Genomic DNA, 20,083 nt, shown 5'->3' on the forward strand with positions numbered 1-20,083 from the left:
CTTTTATGTGAAAACCTTGTTTATCTAATAAGTAGTCACAGCGCACTCGTGTGACGTATTGTGTGGCGATACCACATCCAGGTATAACCAAGTAGGTACCCGATCTCCTATGCGCCTCCTTTGATATATCTTCTTGGTTTGTCTATGGAGATATTGGAGACTCCATAGTTACCACAGAACACAAAATATATAGCGTATGAGGAAATTATCCTCATACAATGATTTTGGATTAAGGCTCCACATTTTTCAGACAAATCCATCTGGAAATCTGTAATGAGGATATGAACGTTGGAACTATATATTACTTTTCGATTAGCTTGTTAGATGGCTGTACCTATATGAAATTTTGCATTGTGCCTGGTGTTTTGGCTATAAACTGTATGCACCAGAGACAAACTGTCTCTGGCATGCACAGACCCATTTTTAGGCAGAATTGCTGTAGACTGATATAGCCTTGTTTATAGACCTAGGGGTTATATAAACAAGGGATATAGTTTATGAATGTGTGTGTATTATACCTTATAGTATAAGGCTTATACAATATACAATGCTAATAGCTTTGTTTTGAGGCACTCATACAATGCTATGTATGATAGCATTGTCATTGTAAAAGGACACATTTTGTACAGAACAGAGAATATCTCAGATATGTGCATTGTGTAATGTGAGGATATATCAAAGAGTACCAGTTGGTTCTCTTTGGATACATTGTCTTGCGAGAAGCCAGTGGCGGCTTGTCGCATTTAAAGCACAGATTACAGAGTAGATAGTGATTTAAAGGAAGTAGTGCCTCACCAATGAATTTGTTTCTTTCCAAGAGTTTTTGACTCATATGGAATAGGTGTTGTTATTAATTCTAGACCATAATTGAATTAACTTTTCAAATGGTTGTGAACATGTACGTTTTTCTCTGTTATTTTCACCAATTGTTGTTTTCGATCATACTATTGTATTTTGAGTTTTGTATTTTTGAGTTTATGGGTAATCAAACTGACACCGTTTCTCCTATTTTGCGAAATAGAAACAAAATTTCTCAAGTTCAGAAATATTGTGCAAATTACACTTATGCAAATTTTAGAGGTAGCAGAGTATGAAGTAGGTAAAGTACCCTTCATAGTGGAACCAAGTATCAAAGTCCTTCGCATTAATTTAACAGACACGCAGTATTTTGTACTGTCCCACACATTAAACATATATGATTGATATGATAGGTATGAATGATGGATAAACGATAAAAAGTAAATCGGTGAAGCGTTAAGTAATGAGAAATATTTTTTATTGAATCAACATTACGCAACACTGAGGGAAGACATCGATAGTCAATCGATGAATAACCGCAAATCGTTTAGTGTAATAAAAATAATGATTACACTATGTATACCATTGAAGCACGCAAGTTAATTAATGCTAAGTAGTTCAATGTTCAAGAGAAAACTTATTTTAAGCCAGATCTTAGTTAACGGAATAAAAATTTCTTGGAGACAAACAATAATAACTACTTCTCACCTCATTATTGCTTCTCCTTTTATTGACTGTAACATTTCCCGACTTAATGCAACAATTCGCACTAGATCTCCATGAAAACAATCTTATCGTTCATGAATGACACGAACAAAAAATTCAAAACAACTCTTTTCCAATTCGATATGTCGAAAATCGCAGTTTAATCAATAAATTATTGGTAATATTCTCAAGCTATGTCTAATTTTTGGAAAAGGTGAAACTTATGGGCGGTTTACGGTTGATGCCTAGCAAGCAGCTAAAATCAAATCAAACCTAAAATTGCTAACGCTCAAATTCTGAGACACCCGGTGTACTATATTGGGTATAGTATAGTGAGAAGGGGTTACAGTTCACTGCGACCTTAAGGTCTATTGTGTATATTGGGTAGCCTTGTTACTTATTATAATCTCTCCGAAACTTGACCCATTTTTAACGACCACTTACGGTGAAAAAATGAAAAAAATCGTACTCGATTTCATATAGTGATTAACCCTCTGATGAAAATAACCAACACAGCATTTCACCTTCCGGAAATGCTAGTTGGCAGCATTGAGGCACGTCCGTAACATTGCAAATTAACATAATATTGTTTTCTCGGGCGATACCTTGAGTAATTTTATAGTTATTCATTTATGTCAGTTCATGAACTTTTCATTCTGTGTTTATTTCTTCCTTTCCTATTAACGATGGTCTCAAGTGCACAATGAAAACATGTTCAGGATTACGATAATAAAGACTGCAGTGGACTTGAAAATATGACAGCTTCCTAGGACGAACGTATGCAAATATCGCAGCAATTTGTCGTACACATATTATTGGCCTTACGCCTTTTGAAAACACAATTATAATATCCAGAATTCAAGCTCACTTTCTTCCATTCTTATTTCTATTGAGTTGAAGTTTCATGAAACTCCATTTTCAGAGCGAATAATTTTATCCTAATTGGACAACGCCAAATTATATGCTTTTTTTCTTATGCAAAAGCAGTGTTCATTCAATGGATATGGCTAATTTCCAATGATTTTTTTTTCGATCTGTTCCTGACAGAAATAAGTTATTTGATCATAGTTTGGCTGATCTCCAAATGAAGTGGCTGAAGTGGATGAAACATTTTCAAATCAAAGCTTTTCCCTCGGCTTTTCCTGTCCTATCAGAAACGGAATAGCCCGCATGTCACTGATATGCAAGCTTCTCATGAAGATGTGGGTAATACCAACTTAATATCTCCACCCACCAAGCAATTGTGAGAGCGGAACCCTTATACAGGCTGTCCGAGTGATGGGTCGATTACTCTAATTCTATTAACTTTACAAAAAAGAGTTTCAAATACAACTTTCCTCTTTTTAAGTAGATCATTTTCTGCACACAGCTATCAACTTATTATATTATATATTTTTACATTTTTGAATTTCTTGTTAAATTTGAATATAAGTTTGATAACACAACTATGTCTGAATTCCCAACGGTTTTCGAGAAATTTGACTTTTTATTGATATTTTGACAGCTTGAGGTACTTATATAAAGGACTACAGCTCCGTCCCTATTCCATGTAATTGATTCAAATTTGGACTGTGTAGTCAATAAATGATAAACTGAAAATGTTCTTTTGTAAATAACCATATTATATACAGGGTCCACGAAAACGTACCTACATCCATTATCAAAACAGAAATTCATCAAAAACTTCTTTTTTTAAATGGCAACCCTAATATTTTTTCTTTTCAATATTTAAAACAACTAAAAGCGAACAAAAAATGTTTTAATAATGAACAGAAAAAAAATGTGTTGCCATTTGAAAAAATGAAGATTTTGATGAATTTCAGTTTTGATAATGGATGTAGGTACGTTTTCGTGGACCCTGTATATAATATGGTTATTTACAAAGAACATTTTCAGTTTATCATTCATTGACTAGTCACAGTCCAAATTTGAATCAATTACATGGAATAGAGACTGAGCTGTAGTCCTTTATGTAAGTAGACCTCAAGCTGTCAAAATATTAATAAAAAGTCAAATTTCTCGAAAACCGTTGGGAATTCAGACATAGATTGTGTTATCGAACTCATATTCAAATTTAACAAGAAATTCAAAAATGTAAAAATATATAGGGTGTTTCATTTAAAATAACGAAGTTGATAGCTGTGCAGAAAAAACGAAACACTTGTATAGTTCTAAATAATTTTAGGAAATGCTCTACTTAAAAAGAGGAAAGTTGTATTTGAACTCTTTTTTGTAAAGTTAATAGAATAAGAGTAATCGACCGCTGCCCCATGGCGCGGACACCCTGTATCTACGGCAAAAATTCATCCTCCTGAAAATCAGATGAGATTCAGTTTCTTTAGTGTGGAAACCCTGTAGAGTGTAGATGCACCAGAAAGGCTTATCTGGAACTTTCCATAATCGAATTCGAGGAAAATATCTCAACTTCCTACCGCGGAAGCATATTCGAGAATAAAATAAACCGATTTACTGGTCTATAAATAACGAGAGATCAACCATTAATGGTTTACTCGAGAATAACACCAACAAGAAGTTCTGATGGAATATCATCATTTGTTGCAAGAGATTCAACATAATGAATATTCATATGTCGGATGGATCGGGTTTGATTTTTCTTTTTTTCTGATGAAATTTTAAGGCCTTTTCAGTCACTATCGTTTTTTATTGATAATTATTTGAATTCCACTTGGTTTTATGAATACACGTGGCTTCGTATACAGTCAATAATAATGGAACTCTTAGAAAAATTTATATTCACGCATTATTCCTTGAATCGACTAGAAGGTTGTATTGTTTGAAAGTTATTTGTGCGGTTATATTATTATAGAAATCTTCGTTATATTTCAACGTATGAGCAGTTCTGATCATCAGATGTTTTCGTCGAATGCACAACTTGTATATCTCTTGTGTCAGTTCAAAATCCACTATTTAAGCCTGGCTATCAGAAATGAGACAATACAAATAAATTCATGTCGTCGATTCAAAGAATGGTCACGATGTGAAGTAATCTCATTAACCGTCTGTTCCGATATTCCTGAACAGTACTGTCAGTATTTCAGAGAAGATGCCTATTGGCCAAGTCGTTCGAGTTCTATTGTTATCCGATTACTGGCCAGTAAAACCAGCAATATCGGAACAGGCCCTAAATCTACAAACACTCAGTAAAAGACAATTTAAGACTTATCCGCACTGGGTAGTCTAATTTTCCGGTATTTACCTAAAGTATAACAAGAGAAAAGTGGGCTGCCCACAAAAGAAGATTGATTTTGGAAGAATGATACGAATAAGATAAGTCAAAACCATAATAATGCTACGAGGACCGAAGGCCCGAGCCACATCCGAGGCGAACCACGAGTGCCGCAGGCCCGAGCCACGGGCCGAGGCGTAACAGCCCATAAAGTCGAATCTACGGGCTTACTAGTAATAATGCTATAAACACACCGTTCAGAGTGCTCACTGGAGATTCATTTTGATAGAATGATAAGAAAATCAGTCAAAATCATAATGATGCTATAGAGACACCGACTACTTCTGTATAATTTTTTCTATGTGATGAAAGTGATGAAATTTCCATTGGAAGGTAGACGACCAGATATTTTGATCATTAACCTTTAGAAATATGTATCTATTTTCTATTTGAAAGTGAGTTCATCATTTGATTTAGTAATCCTCTTTCACAAGATGCACCCCATTCATATGCATGAATTCCTACGAGGGAGACTTAATAAATTATACAGGGTGTCCGCCGCATGGTACAGCGGTCGATTACTCCGAAACTATTAACTTTACAAAAAAAGTTTGAAATAAAACTTTCCTCTTTTTAAGTAGAGCATCTCCTACAATTATTCAGAACTATACAAAGTGTTTCGTTTCTTCTGCGCAGCTAGCAACTTCGTTATTATAAATGGAACACCCTATATATTTTTACATTTTTGAATTCCTTGTTGAATTTGAATATAAGTTTGATATCGCAACTATGTCAGAATACTTAACGGTTTTCGAGAAATTCGACTTTGTATTAATATTTTGTCAGTTTAAGGTAGGTACTTACATGAAGGACTATAGCTCCGTCCGTTTTAATAAGAAATTTATTTATTTATCGAATGAACCTCATACGTGTCAAACTTCGATGTAAGAAAACGCATTTTAAATTCGCATATTAAGATAAAATAATGTGGAGACAGGAGATTTAGGGCAAATTCCGCATTTTGAGAGCAGTGCCCTCAACCTAGACCCATTCGAAAATTTAGCAATATGTCCAAATAGTATTATGAAACCTGAACAGTTATGAATTAACGTGTTCGCGCGATATCATAATTGATCGGCCTGATTTTAATTCTCTGGGAGCTAGTAGACTCCGATCACCTCAGGCAAAGACACTAATGAATAATAATCAATAAGAATAAGGCAATAAAGGCAGCATTTCTAACAGTCATTATTCAGGTGAATATGATATTATTTGTTTTTATACTATTGTTGTTTCAACGATAACACGAAGAAATACACGCATCAACAAAAACTATGGGTATTATTTTTCGAAACAGAATGTCGCTAAAAACGATTACATATATATTCCTTAATTTATTATTGGGTAAACTAGTAGGTATACAGTAGGAGTCTCAATATATAGGTACCTACTTGTAATAAATTCAGTAAATAAAAGTGCTTTTCGTTCTAACTTCGATTAGTAGGTATTTTGAATTGCGTTCTTTTAGATGTAAGAAAATGTTATACAGCGTGGTCCAAATTTGAAATATGACACACCATCAATAACCTATAATTTGAATAGCAATCCTAATTTTTTCCTTAAGGGTATATAAAGTTACATGCGAGTACCAAATATGGAAATATTCTTCCTTGTTAACATACATCAACTTATTCGAAAATGAAAGAATCTGATTCAACCCAATGAAATATTTCAGGCAATTTATAAATGAAATGCGAATAGATTTGTTCATCATTTCTGTTAAAATAGGGTCAAATAAAAGATAATTATTACTTAATATAAAAATTTGATATTTTTGGTACCTACTTTATGTGTAAGGTGAAAACACCCCTTTAGAAATAAAAAATTAGGATTGCCATTTGAAAAATTCGTCAATTAAGTCATACTTAGGTATCACAAATTTGGGGCAAACTGGTGTAACATTTTTTTTACGTTAAAAAAAGCACAATTTAAAGTAGTAATCGATCAGTCCGAGCATATTTACAAAAAAAAACTGTCTTTGATTTACCGAATTTATTCCAAATTAGGGTTTCGCCCTTTATTAAAGCTACCGAAAAGTTCGGGAATATAAGTCAAGCAGCCCCTGCTTAAATATTGCCCCCTTAAGATACCACCTAAAAATCAATTTTCAATTTTTTCTTAGAAACCAGGAAATTGACAGAAATGTAATTGAGCAGACATTCTATGGGAGAGAAGACAGTTAAAAATTTTTATGGGGTTTCCCTATACTTTAATATTAGTTTAATATCCGCCTATTAGATGAATTTAAGTTCGAAGATAATATACCAGCTTATATGACTCATGCTGCGTACCTGTTGATAGTTTTTTTTTCTCAAAAGCCGTTACAAATTTCAGAGGTGGATCTTTAGGAGAAAAATCAACAAAAAAAAATTATTTCTCACTACCACAGAATGTCTACTGAATTTTATTTCTGCCAGTTATCTGGTTTCTAAGAAAAATTCGAAAATGCTTTACAGGAGCAGTATCTAAGCAGGCCAAGCAGGGGCTACTCAAAAGAGATTTTTATGAAAGACCAACAAAATATGGGGTCATTTATTTGTCGAGCTCTCTATCTGTTTTCCAGATAGAGATATTTAACACTGTTTCCATATCCTGTATATTTTTTCATTCACTCCAGAGTACATTTTCAATTAACCAAAATACTAGTTAAATTCTAACCCAAAAAAGAACACGCTCTAGACATGAAACAAAATTTTGTGCGTCCTGTTTATATTCAACGCAAAACAACAACAATTCCCACCTTCACTCTTCGATTATTTAAAAGGTGAACATTCAGAAATGGAATCAAATTCAGACACAACTCGCGCTGTTACTTTGGCTATTTTCAGATAGGCCCCTATTTTTCCTTACTCGTGCGGTGATAACGTATTTTGAGGAAAGTTATTTTCGGTTTACAAACGCACAACTAGTGTCATTGCGAGTTTAACAACGACATAATCAAAATATACAATACGTACAGAATGGAAACTGAGGATATTTTGAATATGAATGAATCGATAAGGTCGGTTATTTTGGACTGGCATAGATATGTGGATGGTGAAAGAAATGTTAGTAGTAGTAGGGTTGATGTGATCAATTTCCTGAAAGGGTTCGGGAGGTTCTTTTATATGGTGAATCCTGCGGAAACTACTTTCGAAACTGTGGAAGAGGTGCCGAATTATTTTGCTGAAGTGAGTAGATTCGCTTAGTTTTGAAAAATATTTATTCATTTTTTCGTTGGATAAGAGTAGATACTCGAGTACTTATATCGCCGTAGTTTTTCAAATGATAATAAAATTTAATATGAACTTATATAGAATATAAAAATGCTTGTGAATTTTAGCAGCATTTCGGTGAATTAATTATTATTTATACCCCACATTTATTTAAATGTGTAGTTGTTATTTTTCAAAGTAAAAAGTTACAATTCAGTCAAGAATATACCGGCAGATTAAACTACATCAAAGGTGCCGCATTCTACTTTTACTCCTGAATACCCCAGTCAGCCTGTAAATTTAGCCTCTGCATCGTGGTAACTTTCCCTATTTACGGCTCATCAAACAGTCTGCTTCCCTACAATAAACATGATACGCTGTTTTTCAGTCCATTATTTATATTTCGGAAAAGATTTCATTTTCTGTTTTCCAATCAGAACTAGAAATGTTGATGAAGAAAGAGGCGTAAAATAATTGAGAAAAAATTCTACCTATTTCGTCTTCATATTTCTATACATACTGATTAAACATATAGAGCTCGTATTTCATAACACGAACAATTCATATTTTATCCTTGTTTGTGTGAAGGCTGGACCGGTGGGCTAAATTTTTGAATAGTCTGCATCAATATGCAATACCTAATTTTTGGGTTCTACAGAGTTAGAGTAAGGACAACCTAAGACGCCAATTTCCAACCACTTTGCACATAAAAAAAAAATTTATGAACACGATACGATTTCCATTCCTTTATGCATTTCACACCTCTTTCAGTCAAGTTGGATTAAAGTTAAAGGCGTAAAATACAAATAAATAGAGGTATTTCCTTAATGTTTAAGTACTTATTATATGATATCTTTTTTAAGACTGGTGTTTTCAATTGAATATTTGCTTACAGTCATGGCCCTACTTCCTGATGTTCATAATCCTAGAAAATATCGTTTTGTGGCTGCAAAAAAGGCCGACTATAAGGTTCAACGACGGCATCAGCAGTTTGTCGCATGGCCTTGCCCATGAATGCTCCAAGTGAGTGACCTTTCTCAACCTTGTTTCTTCCTTGAACTTGAGTCGAATATGTATATTAATCACAAGAATTCTACATTCCCTATAAGGTTTAATTGTACCATCTATATAGTATTCTTTCATCACGTTCTCCCAGCACCATCAGCCTTCTAGCCTTTTGCTTTCAATTTATAATGACTGATCTTTTCTTACTTTCAGAATTGTATTCAGAGCAGTAGAAAGTTACTGCTACATTTCGATTTACAATAGATTCAGACTTGTCGATTTATCGTGGGACAACAGGATGACCTGGTATTTAGCTGCTTTGTCGATGGATTTTTTCTACTATTGGGGACATAGAGCGAGTCATGGTAAGACATCCTGTGAAAAATGACCCCTAATACTGATACAGCAAAAAGAACATTTTTTTGAAAGGTTTTCGGAACTAGATCTCGAAATATTTTTTTTGATAAATAGATATTTTTCTCGAATAACAAGAAAAGCTCGGGAATATGGATAAAAACGTCCTTTGAATTTTTTTAGAGGCCGGGCCTGTCGTTTCATTTATTTTTCAGAGATATTTCAATAATGCAGCACTTACTCCGATCCTTAACGAAAATTTTCGAAAGAATTTCTGCTCATTTTAATGAACCTTCAGAATAGAAAATACGAAATAAAACGTAGCCCACTGTAATTTTTCAAAGTTCCCGTTTGAATACTTTCATATTAGAGAATTTCCGCATAGGAAAATCTGTGTAATTTGGAGCGAATATCTCTCCAAAACGCAGATCCAATAATCTATTGTTTTTGAAATTTGTGTTTTACTCGTGTTTATTGCTCACAAAATATAATGAAAATAGCCTGATGAATCCTTAAATAAATATTTCATCATGAATTAAAATTTTGTGGTTTAATATTGAAAAACAAACATATTTCTGAAGCTGTTGGAATTAGACTCAATTGACTAAAAATATTAATATATATATTATGTTCCCCACAATATTACTCAGCAGACCTCTCTTTTTGGCGCAATTTTCAAGCAATGAGTGTTTTTGACTACTCACTCAGATTATAAAACTTTTCCAATTTTCCTTTATTGTAATAGTTATAGATTATAAAAACCCCTTGTTTATTTACATGCACCTATCCATTAACAATGATCAAATTATTATCAAACCACGTTCATTTAATTCACTAATAAAAGTGGGTTTTAAATACTTTCGTATTTTACTATTTTGTCCATTTTTGAATTGTATTTCAGAAATTTATCATTAGAAATAGTAGCAATTAGTTCTTCTAATTTTCAGAAGTGCATATTTTGTGGGCACAACATCAAGTTCATCACAGTTCTGAAGATTTCAACACAACCGTTGGTCTTAGACAATCTGTTCTTCAAGGATTCAGCTTTGTAAGTACCCATAAAAATTTCTCGAAATATTTGGAAAATTTAGGGACTTAGGTATTACAATAATCGACTAAGAACAAATATTGTTATTTACGCTTCATCTAGACTTATACTGAAAGAAAGGAGGATATACCCTATGCATGCTAGACTCGTACCTTCAAATACAATAGCAATATCGAAAGCAATTTTGTGAAAATAAAGAAGAAGAAAATAAAAACTCTCTTTCCCAAGAATTTTCTCGATTTGAATACTAACAAAACTCCCTTTATTCGCAGATTTTTTATCTTCCCATGGCTCTCGTGATACCCCCTTCGCTTTTTATAACGCACCAACATTTCAACCTACTCTACCAATTCTGGGTCCATACAGAAGCAGTGGAAACACTTGGTCCGTTGGAATACATTTTCAATACACCTCAACATCATAGAGTACATCATGGTAAGTGGAATTTATTTCAATAGGGAAAAAAAAAATTATTTTATTCTTTCAAAAAAGAGGGGGTGTTTTAAAGGTGGGTCTTTCCCTATTAGAAGATAGGGCTCTACAAAATAAATAATTTCACAAAATATTTAAGATAACAGAGTTACCATCCCCCAAAGTCCAATACCACCATGGAAACCGAAATATGTGCAAATTTCGCGTAGAAAATTAATTATCACTGTATGGCATTAAATATCGCTTTTTTTCTTTCAGGAAGCAACATATGGTGCTTGGATACGAATTACGGAGGAGTACTTATAATATGGGATAGAATATTCGGTACATTCGCCAGCGACAAAAAAGACGAACAGATAATTTATGGACTAGTTGTGAACAGGCCATTCTTCGATCCTCTAAAGAAACAGGTAAATACTAGATTTTCAATCGAGCCAATAATATCCATGATGAAGTCAAGTTATTCACTTTGGAGTTAAAAATTTTGGCACAGCATATGCATCATCTCCATCGGTACTTTTAGCTCCACCGTGAATGGCCAGCTTATTAAAACATTTAATATTTGATCTATTTTATTATTGAACCATTCATTGATATTACAGACTTTATACACGAATTTCGTGATACGAAAATTCAAGGACATGGATAACTGGAAGCTAAAGCTTTGTGCACTCTTTTTTGGTCCAAGCTGGCTACCTGGAGGTCCTCGACTTGGATTGGAGAAAGAAAAATTCAAGGTGAATAAATCCTTATAGTTAAGCACCTGGAACTTTTAATTTTGATAGTGCTCTAATAATAATAACAATAAAAAGATGAAACAAAGAAAACCACAACAGAAGAAATAAAATCTTGATATGATACTATTTTTGTTCAATTACAAATTTTTATTATTCTAAATAATGAGCTAAATTCAAATCGCCATGCCAATAGCTGATCAACCAACGTTTGTAAAATATTGTTTCAAGTTTTTATTAATATTACAGGTCGTCCCCAGAGAAAAGTACGATGTTAAAATCCCACAATGGTGTAACCTGTACATCCTAGTTCATTTTTGTGTAATACTTTATGGGTATCATAAGATTATGTCCCTTTACCAGGTAAGTGTTAACTATCGATCAAACTTGAAGAGGTATTAAAATAGTTTGATTTTCCAGGAACTATCTGCATTGTTCATCCTCGTATCGGTCATCTTGATCTTCACAACCCTAACATCAATAGGGATGCTATTCGATAATCATCCTTACGCTTGCAGCCTAGAGGTTGTACGTTGTCTGTCGCTAGTTTTGGCGATACAAAAAGTACAATTTCTTACATTCGACGAGAATTTCCTGCTGTTTATGGAAGTACTTTTCTCGCTCTCGGGCGTGTTCTGGTTTTTGAAAACTGTGAATGTATTGCAACTCGTTCCTTATGAAAAACAGGAAAAGGTTGCATGAGCACAAGAAGACTAATTAGCCAAAGTATTTATTTACCGTTGTATTGAATGAGAAATGCAAGTTTTATTGCAGTATCTTAGCCATGTGTATGGGAATTATCTCCCTTAAACCTTGATTCCTAGATCGAGGAAGAGCTTGTATTTTAGTCTTATAGTTGTTATTGAATTAATATTTATTTCAATCATACACAATATGGATAATTATTGTATTGTTATTATAACTCCAAGATGTATAAATATATACATCTTGGCATATACAATGATTTCGCCTAATAGGGCTAAACATTCTTATTGCGCTGAAAAATATTAAGTTATACAGGGCGTTAGTGAATACCCTGTATATACCATACCACGCGTTTTTGATGGATCCAAGATTATTCGTTCAATCAAATAAATTCAGAAAAATATAATTGTTGGTTGTTCTAAAAGCCAAGGATCGAGGTTAATTCTCATTATTATTTTCTGGCAATTACTCAGTCACAAAACTTTTCATGAGTAATGACAATGTACTTCTTATCAACTTTATTTCATCGTCAATACATCATACAAACATGGAATATCGATAAATTCCTCAAAAACCATGTTCTTCAAAATTATTTTTTTTTACTTTAGAGCCAGTAGGTTGAAAATATGGTTGACATAAATCCACAAAAAAAATAAAAAAAAATTGTCATCACGTGATATATAACTCCGATATTTTTCTAAGTGCAATAAGTTTATTTTTCTTGATACCTTTCATCTCATATGTATACAATTAATTGCGTGAGCTACGCTGAGTGATATTATTTATTATTATTTATTGAGTTATACATATATGTAATTAAAATTACCTCTGATCAGTTGTAACTTTAATTGTTCATTAAACATACAGATCAATGTATATAAAATTTTACTTTTCCACTTTTTTGAAATGAAACTGAATGAATCTTCATCAGCAAATTACTAGACTTCCATCATTCACACTCCTTATGATCCTTTATGAAATGATTATGCCGTTTAATTATTATATACAGGGTGAGTCTTTGACTCGTACAAATATTTTAACCGTAGATTCTTGATGTCAAAAGAAACACTTTTTACCTTTACAATTTTTTCCGAATCGGCTCGCTTTAAAATATACAGGCTGTTGAAACCACATAAAATGCTATTTTTAGTTTTATCTCACAAACGGTGAGAGTTTCATCGAATGAAATTAATTTCAGGATATAGTTTTTCATTTATTTGATTAATCTTTTTCGAACAAAAAATATCACCCACGTCTTCCAGTTTTTTATGACATTATGACCATTACGTGTACCATAAAAATACCAAAAATTCAAAAAATCTAACTCTTGCAACTAAGTTGGACACTATCTAATGAATATTTGAAAGTTTTTTAAAATTATGGTATTCTTCATATTTTCTCGTATAATGCGCTGTTTTCGAATAATTTGATGTTCAAAAATTAAAAAGTATCTGTGAAATTTGAAAAATTGGGTACTTTGGCTGAATAGAACACTGTTTGAAAGATCCACAGATGTGTAGTATCACAGATTTACACCTAGTTATTCTGAAGGTAATTTTGTTTTTCCAGGGGTGGCACAGCTCATTATGAAAACTTAAACTGGCTATATCTTTTTATCAGGGCTGAATCGGAAAAAATGGTATAGGAAAGAAGGGTTTCTTTTGATCTCAAGAATCTACTGTTAAAATATTTGTACGAGTCAAAGACAAGTGGTTCAACTCATTAAAAAAAAATTATATGATTTGCACCAACATGAGTTCTTGAACTACGACAAGTGTTTCGCTATCACAATAGCATCTTCAGGTGAGCGGAAGTAAACTTATGTTAGTGAAAATCATATAATTCAATATATGATTAATTAAAAAAAATCATCAATCAAATATATCCCAATATACATCCCTTGATCTTGCATTACTTCCGTTATCAAAAACTCACTTGAATTCAAGAGTAACATTTATATCAATTTATCTCCGATAGTTTTAGTTTCGAATGGAAGAAGATAAAGTAAAGTATTCTGATGAAATCTACCCTCGACAGAAAAATTCTGATCCTTTCAAACAGCCTTAAAATAATTGAAAATACTCGAGAAAATACTCAAATATAAACTCACCACTAGAATTCAGCAATATCGTTTGCAGACGTTCCTCAAAGTGTTCCACCATTAGACTTATGTGCGCACAATCTTGACATGCGCAATAATGAGTGAGTTTCCACCTGCACCAATGATAACATTAGTTTGTTCAGGAAACACTTCACAAGCACTTTTTGTTTGAAGTCTCTTTTCTTCTCCATCGTTCTCACGATACATTCAGGCTTTCAAGCTTATGGTTGGGACCAAACAAATTCTACACGCCGCAAAATTTTCAACTATTTATAACCTCCACTTTCACAATTAATTTACCCTATTAATCTTTGTCAAGATCAATTTACCAGAGAGTTGATTAATGCCAAGAAAACAAGGATTTATATGTTCAACATAATTTAATAACTACAATGAAATTTTCTAGATTTGCAAATCACTCTGATAAAAAATTCAGATATAACTAATATCATACCAATAAAAATTAACATTCATAAAATAAATTATCAATTGGGTTTGATTGAGAGGTACATCTTGCCTTTCAGCATTTGCTTAACTGGATTTATCCTCTTCAATATCTGCGTCATTATGTTTACTAGCTGTTCACTAGACAATCCAGTCTTCTTCGATTTGAATTTCTGCAGTAACTCGGTGGTTGTCATAGGTTTCCTCATCAGATATTTACGCACAGCCTCCTCTGTTATACCGGACTCGCTAAAAAAGATTCGAAAGTTTGATTGAGGATAATTTCATAGCAAAAAATATTTTAAGAATACTGAGTTCTGCATATACAGACTGGCCCATATAGTGGCAGGTTCACAATGAAAGCAATTCGTAATTCCAATGCCGTTTCAACGTAAAACGTAAATTTTTTTTGTCGGTATATTCTACATATAAAAGTGCCTAAGAAGGTTCAAGTTTCAGATCTGTAACTTCAAAGACAAAAAAGTTAGGAGAACTTTTCTAAATTGTCAAAATCTCATTTTTTGGTAATAACTCAAAAACGAAGAATCGTAGGAGTCTACGGTTTTCACCATTCTTTGTTTCTCTGAAATAGGGCTAGGAAATGTGTCATCTGTTTTTTACTAGCTCTTATAGTTCTCGAGATCCCCTCAGTAGACGACCAAATTTTGCCCAGCCTGTACATAATATTATCAGGACAAGTGGAAATATATCTACGACACGTTGGGATTAGTTGGATGTAGTTTTTTATACAGCACACTTTCCTATTTTTCGGTAAAAATCAATTATAATATGTCTATACAAGGAAATGATCGATCAGACCATTATATTTGGAATTTACATGAAATATTTCGAAATATCTCACTTGCCATAATTAATCTGTGTACCTTTTTGACATGGGCAACTTTTTTCAACAAATTTAATAGTTATGTTAGTTTAAACTAGAGATCATATCTTGAAAACTGTTCAAGATAAATGTATGATCATTTTTATGGAAACATTTAAGGCCTAAGATGAATAGTTTTTGAAATTATTTCGGGGCCTTAAATGAATAGTTTTTGAAATTCATTTTAGATCTAAAATGTTTCCATAAGAATGATCTCTAGTAAGACAAACATACCCATTAAATTTGTTAGAAAAAGTTGCCTATGTCAAAAAGGCACACAGACGAATTAAGACAAGCCGGGTATTTCGTAATCAGAATTTCATGTAGATTCAGAATGATATAAAATTACATATTGGTATTTGATTAAAATTATTAATTATTTGCATGGTGGTATAGAATTTCACAACTTCTGGAGCACCCTATAAAGTCAAAAATAATTTTAGTCTCGCTGATTTTGGTGTAACAACAAAAACTGACACTTTCTTCTATACTGAAATTATTCATTTGCAGAAACCAGGGCCAAAATGAAAAACTGGACAGACAACAAACCGACTTGAATTAAGTCTTACCTTGAGCCAGGTATTGAATTGAGATCAAGCTTCATCTTCTTATTTGCTGGACCCGCTAGAGCATCATTTATTATCTTCCTCTTGTTATCTGTTGGAGTTGCCGACCTTGAACTATTCTCACTGCAAAATGAAGACATTGTTTGAAAATTATAATTAATTCTTCAAGAACCAAATACCTGTTGACATCCTCTTTTTTGGCTTTCTTATCTCCAGGTTTTTTTTTTGACTCGTCCTCGGAACTGCTGTCTGAACTGAAGTCGCTCAGGCTCTCTGCAAAAAAAAAACAATTACTCCCAAAACTGTATTCATATCTGGGCTTATTCAATTTTTTACACAATCTATGCATGAAGTGATGATAGTAATCCAATTTTTCAGTTCACTTATAATTTTTTTATTCCTTATAAATAAATAAATGAATAAATACAAAAAATAACTTCTATTTCTGCAATTTCTCACCTTCTTTTTTGCCTTCCTTCTTGACCTCCTTCTTAGAATTTTTCTTTTTCTTCTTCTTATCCTTATCTCCCTTATCTTCTGATTGATTGTCACCATCTTTCTCCTTGTCTTCTTCTTCATTGCTCATTTCTTTGTCTGATTTATCGGAATCTTCATCTTCCTCATCGGAATTCAATAGCTTCTTGAGACCTTTTTCCTCAGCAACGCTATCTAGATTCGTGTTTTCTGGTTCACTATCAGTGCTGTCGCTTATATAGTCTAGTTCTCTGCCTTCTCCATCTCCATCATCAGAATCCTCGAAAGCTTCTTTGTCAGTGTCTCTTTTCTTTTTTTTCGGGGCATCTATAGAAAAAATAATATATCAAGTTCTTTATTGATAAAAGGAAACCTTCAACTTACTTTTTTTTCCTTTTACTTTTTTCTTATTATCCTTTTTATCTTCACCTTCTTCTTCTTTCACTTCATCATTATCAGAAGAATCATCATCTGAACTGTTCATCCATTCATCCATTTCAGATATTTTCAGTTCTTTGGACTTACTTGGCTTCTTACCCTTCTCTTCCTCATCCATTTCAGTTTCTTCATCACCCTTCAGCCTCTTTCTCAACATCAAAGAGAAAAAGTTCATATGCTTATTCCTCTTGCTGTATTCTTGTTCGGCTTCTTCAGCAGTCAGCGATTTATACCTTTGGATAGGCTGAAATTTGTACCATTCTTGTAATGGAAATGCTTCAATGGCACCATCTTCAGCATGTGTGAAGACGTAGTAGGCTGTGTTCTCAGATACACCGCCTTCTCTGATACCCTTGAATTTTTTGACTGTACTACCATAAGTTTTAAGAATCCAGGGTTGATCGTCTACTTTATACTTTTTAGCAATAATTCCTAATTTTTTTCTCCTTGCTTCCTCTTTAGCCTCCCTTCCGAACTCAGAACCAGCACCAAATCTTTCAATTTGAGAAAATCATAAGTAAATGCCAACATTTCTGTTTTTAGGAGGTTACCTCTACCCTCCATAAGCCAAACATATTTAAATCCTATTTTGCAACTTACTTAGGCTGTTCTTCCTCGATTCCTTTATATTCTCTCATGTTATTTTCTCTCTCCATTTTCACTTGTGTCCATTTTCCTATGTCGACATCCAGATTTCCATTGAATCTCATTACGTGATAACGTTTCTTTGAATTCTTGGGAACTCTGATAGAGTACTCCCTTACACTTGGTTGCTGAAAAGTATCAAAGTATGGTATGCAGTTTGACATTTCTCATTATTTGATAAACTTACTGCTTGAGAAGACATCAGGAAAAATATATATGCACAAACTGTAACTTATTTAAATGTGTTCGAAATCGATTTCAAGAATACTCAGTTCAGGACAACTTTCACAGATAACATAGCATGACAACTTTCTAAACACAACAGCTGTTGTCTCTAACCTAACCTTTTCAACTGACAGTTTATGACAAATGAGCTACCTACTACTACTAAACTATGATCTACGCTATTCTTTTCTTTTCTTATTCTTTTTCTTGAATATTTACAGATACTTAAATTTTTCACAGATATTTAAAACGACTCATTCACATGCAATCAACAAAAATAAACAAAATTTTGTTTTATTTGATCCATTTGAAAATGTAAACATGTTATGCTCTACTCAGAGGTTGTCTCTGGCTCTACTAGTGTAGAGCATTTGTGCTAAGTATGGTTTTCGGGGAAAAACTATTGTACCTAGTCTAAATGTCAGATTGCTAATTATAATTAAATGCTTTTATAATGATTTAATGATTGTTTTGTGATATTTTTTATCATAAATAGTAGTGGAAGCCCCTGAAATAACTCGTTTTACGTCATTCATCAAATGCTAACTAGTTAACCTCGGGTAATACAGGTAATTCGTCCATATTCTTATTTTAAATTAAAATTACAAATTACAAAAATGAATATATTGAAACCCAAAATTCAAGATTTCAGATCAATTGAATACATATGAAAATATGGTTAGTCCAACGACGAAAGAAGCAGAAACTCCCAGAAGCTATGTATCAGATGAAAAGGCATTGAAGAGGTTTGTGAGACAAATGATACGAAATCATCATTTTGTTGGTTCCTACTTAGAAAAAAGGTATGTGTCTCATTTGAGATGCTATAAGAAAATAATTAAAATTCCGAACACTGAAGAAATATTCATAGAAAACTTATTAATTATCAAACGCAGACTTGAAAATTTTTATCAAAGTACTAAATGGGTAGGAATTACAACTTCACATACCCCTGGAGCTCCAGAGGGATTTAATATATGGGTAGATATTGATGAGGAAGTACTTGGTAGATATAAGTTCTATGTAAAAGATGTTTCTTTTTCCTCAAATAAAGTTGTTTTAAAACTTGAGGTAATAAAGCCTTATGAAGGAACTCTGAGTTCAAGAGAATCTAGTAGCAATAAAACTAGTTCAGGCTTATTTGACAACTTAGAGAGTCTGATTAAAGACGATGATAATCCAATTCTAACCCAAGAAAATTTCAAAAACTCCATGGTTTTCATTTTTCTCTTAACTATCACTATCCTTACTGGATTTGGGCAAATAGTGAAGTTTATACTAGAGTATATATTGAAATTTATGGAAGTTTCCACTCCTATTATTGTAGCATTATTCAACATGATAAGTAGGATGTTTGGGTACCTTTGTTTTTTAATTGCATTTTTGTGGAGAGGTGGGGAACAACCAAAGTATAGATTCAACGATGTTGGATATAATCAAATAGTATATTATCAACCTACATATCCGTATGAAAATAAATATAAGGCTCTTCCATACAGGCAAAAAAGTTCAGTATGTATTACTGAGTTAAAAGAATAACTTCTAAATCGTTTTTTTTGAAATGGTATTTGTATTAACAGAGAAAGTGAAATCTATATATTATATTGGAAACTTTTTAATTCTCTATTCATATTAGTGGTTGACCGAATTATCGAACTGAATTCAAGATAGAATTTGATTCACATATTTTCTTACAAAAGATGATTATTTTTGGCAGAATGAAGGTATAACCTTCTGAATACTATAGACTTAATATATTATTTAGTATATAGTATATGCTGAATACTTATGTAATATGTACTAACAGTAAATAGTTGTACCTATCTGTATAAACGTGAAATTTTAGGTTTGATTTCACTCGATGATGAGTCTATTGCGTTGCATTTATTGAATTATATTGAGAAAAATCCAGATTATTTTTTAAATAGCATATGTTATCAAGAAAAATTGAAATTTGTTGACCAAAAATCTGATTTTTATATAGTATATGTATGCACATAAACCTATTTATGTCCATGACAAGTTATTTGACTGTGATATCTTCAGAGTACTATTTGCAACTTTTGGACTTCCATTATAAAACTT

The 20,083-nt window shown here is 32.7% G+C and overlaps 2 protein-coding genes across 3 annotated transcripts; one reads left to right on the top strand and one right to left on the bottom strand.

Moving 5' to 3' along the window:
- The first annotated feature begins 5,806 nt into the window (after nt 1-5,806).
- Nucleotides 5,807-12,420, top strand: LOC123318430 (alkylglycerol monooxygenase-like). Of its 2 annotated transcripts, none has more exons than XM_044905048.1 (9): nt 5,807-5,946; nt 8,840-8,967; nt 9,163-9,314; nt 10,251-10,351; nt 10,624-10,786; nt 11,042-11,193; nt 11,386-11,520; nt 11,767-11,880; nt 11,938-12,420. In XM_044905048.1, the coding sequence occupies exons 2-9, from the start codon at nt 8,858-8,860 to the stop codon at nt 12,217-12,219; spliced, it is 1,209 nt and encodes a 402-aa protein (XP_044760983.1). In that variant the 5' UTR covers nt 5,807-5,946; nt 8,840-8,857; the 3' UTR covers nt 12,220-12,420. The 2 variants fall into 2 exon arrangements, with proteins under 2 accessions (XP_044760983.1, XP_044760982.1); XM_044905047.1 differs by lacking the exon at nt 5,807-5,946 and adding an exon at nt 7,502-7,920.
- A 2,264-nt stretch (nt 12,421-14,684) lies between these two features.
- Nucleotides 14,685-18,131, bottom strand: LOC123318429 (general transcription factor IIF subunit 1). The gene is made up of 7 exons (XM_044905046.1): nt 17,961-18,131; nt 17,729-17,901; nt 17,075-17,622; nt 16,676-17,017; nt 16,396-16,489; nt 16,220-16,339; nt 14,685-15,016 (listed from the first exon to the last, which is right to left on the bottom strand). The coding sequence occupies exons 1-7, from the start codon at nt 17,973-17,975 to the stop codon at nt 14,809-14,811; spliced, it is 1,500 nt and encodes a 499-aa protein (XP_044760981.1). The 5' UTR covers nt 17,976-18,131; the 3' UTR covers nt 14,685-14,808.
- Between the last annotated feature and the right edge of the window lie 1,952 nt (nt 18,132-20,083).

This window comes from Coccinella septempunctata, chromosome 8 (assembly GCF_907165205.1).
Source record: "Coccinella septempunctata chromosome 8, icCocSept1.1, whole genome shotgun sequence".
Classification (NCBI taxonomy): domain Eukaryota; kingdom Metazoa; phylum Arthropoda; class Insecta; order Coleoptera; family Coccinellidae; genus Coccinella; species Coccinella septempunctata.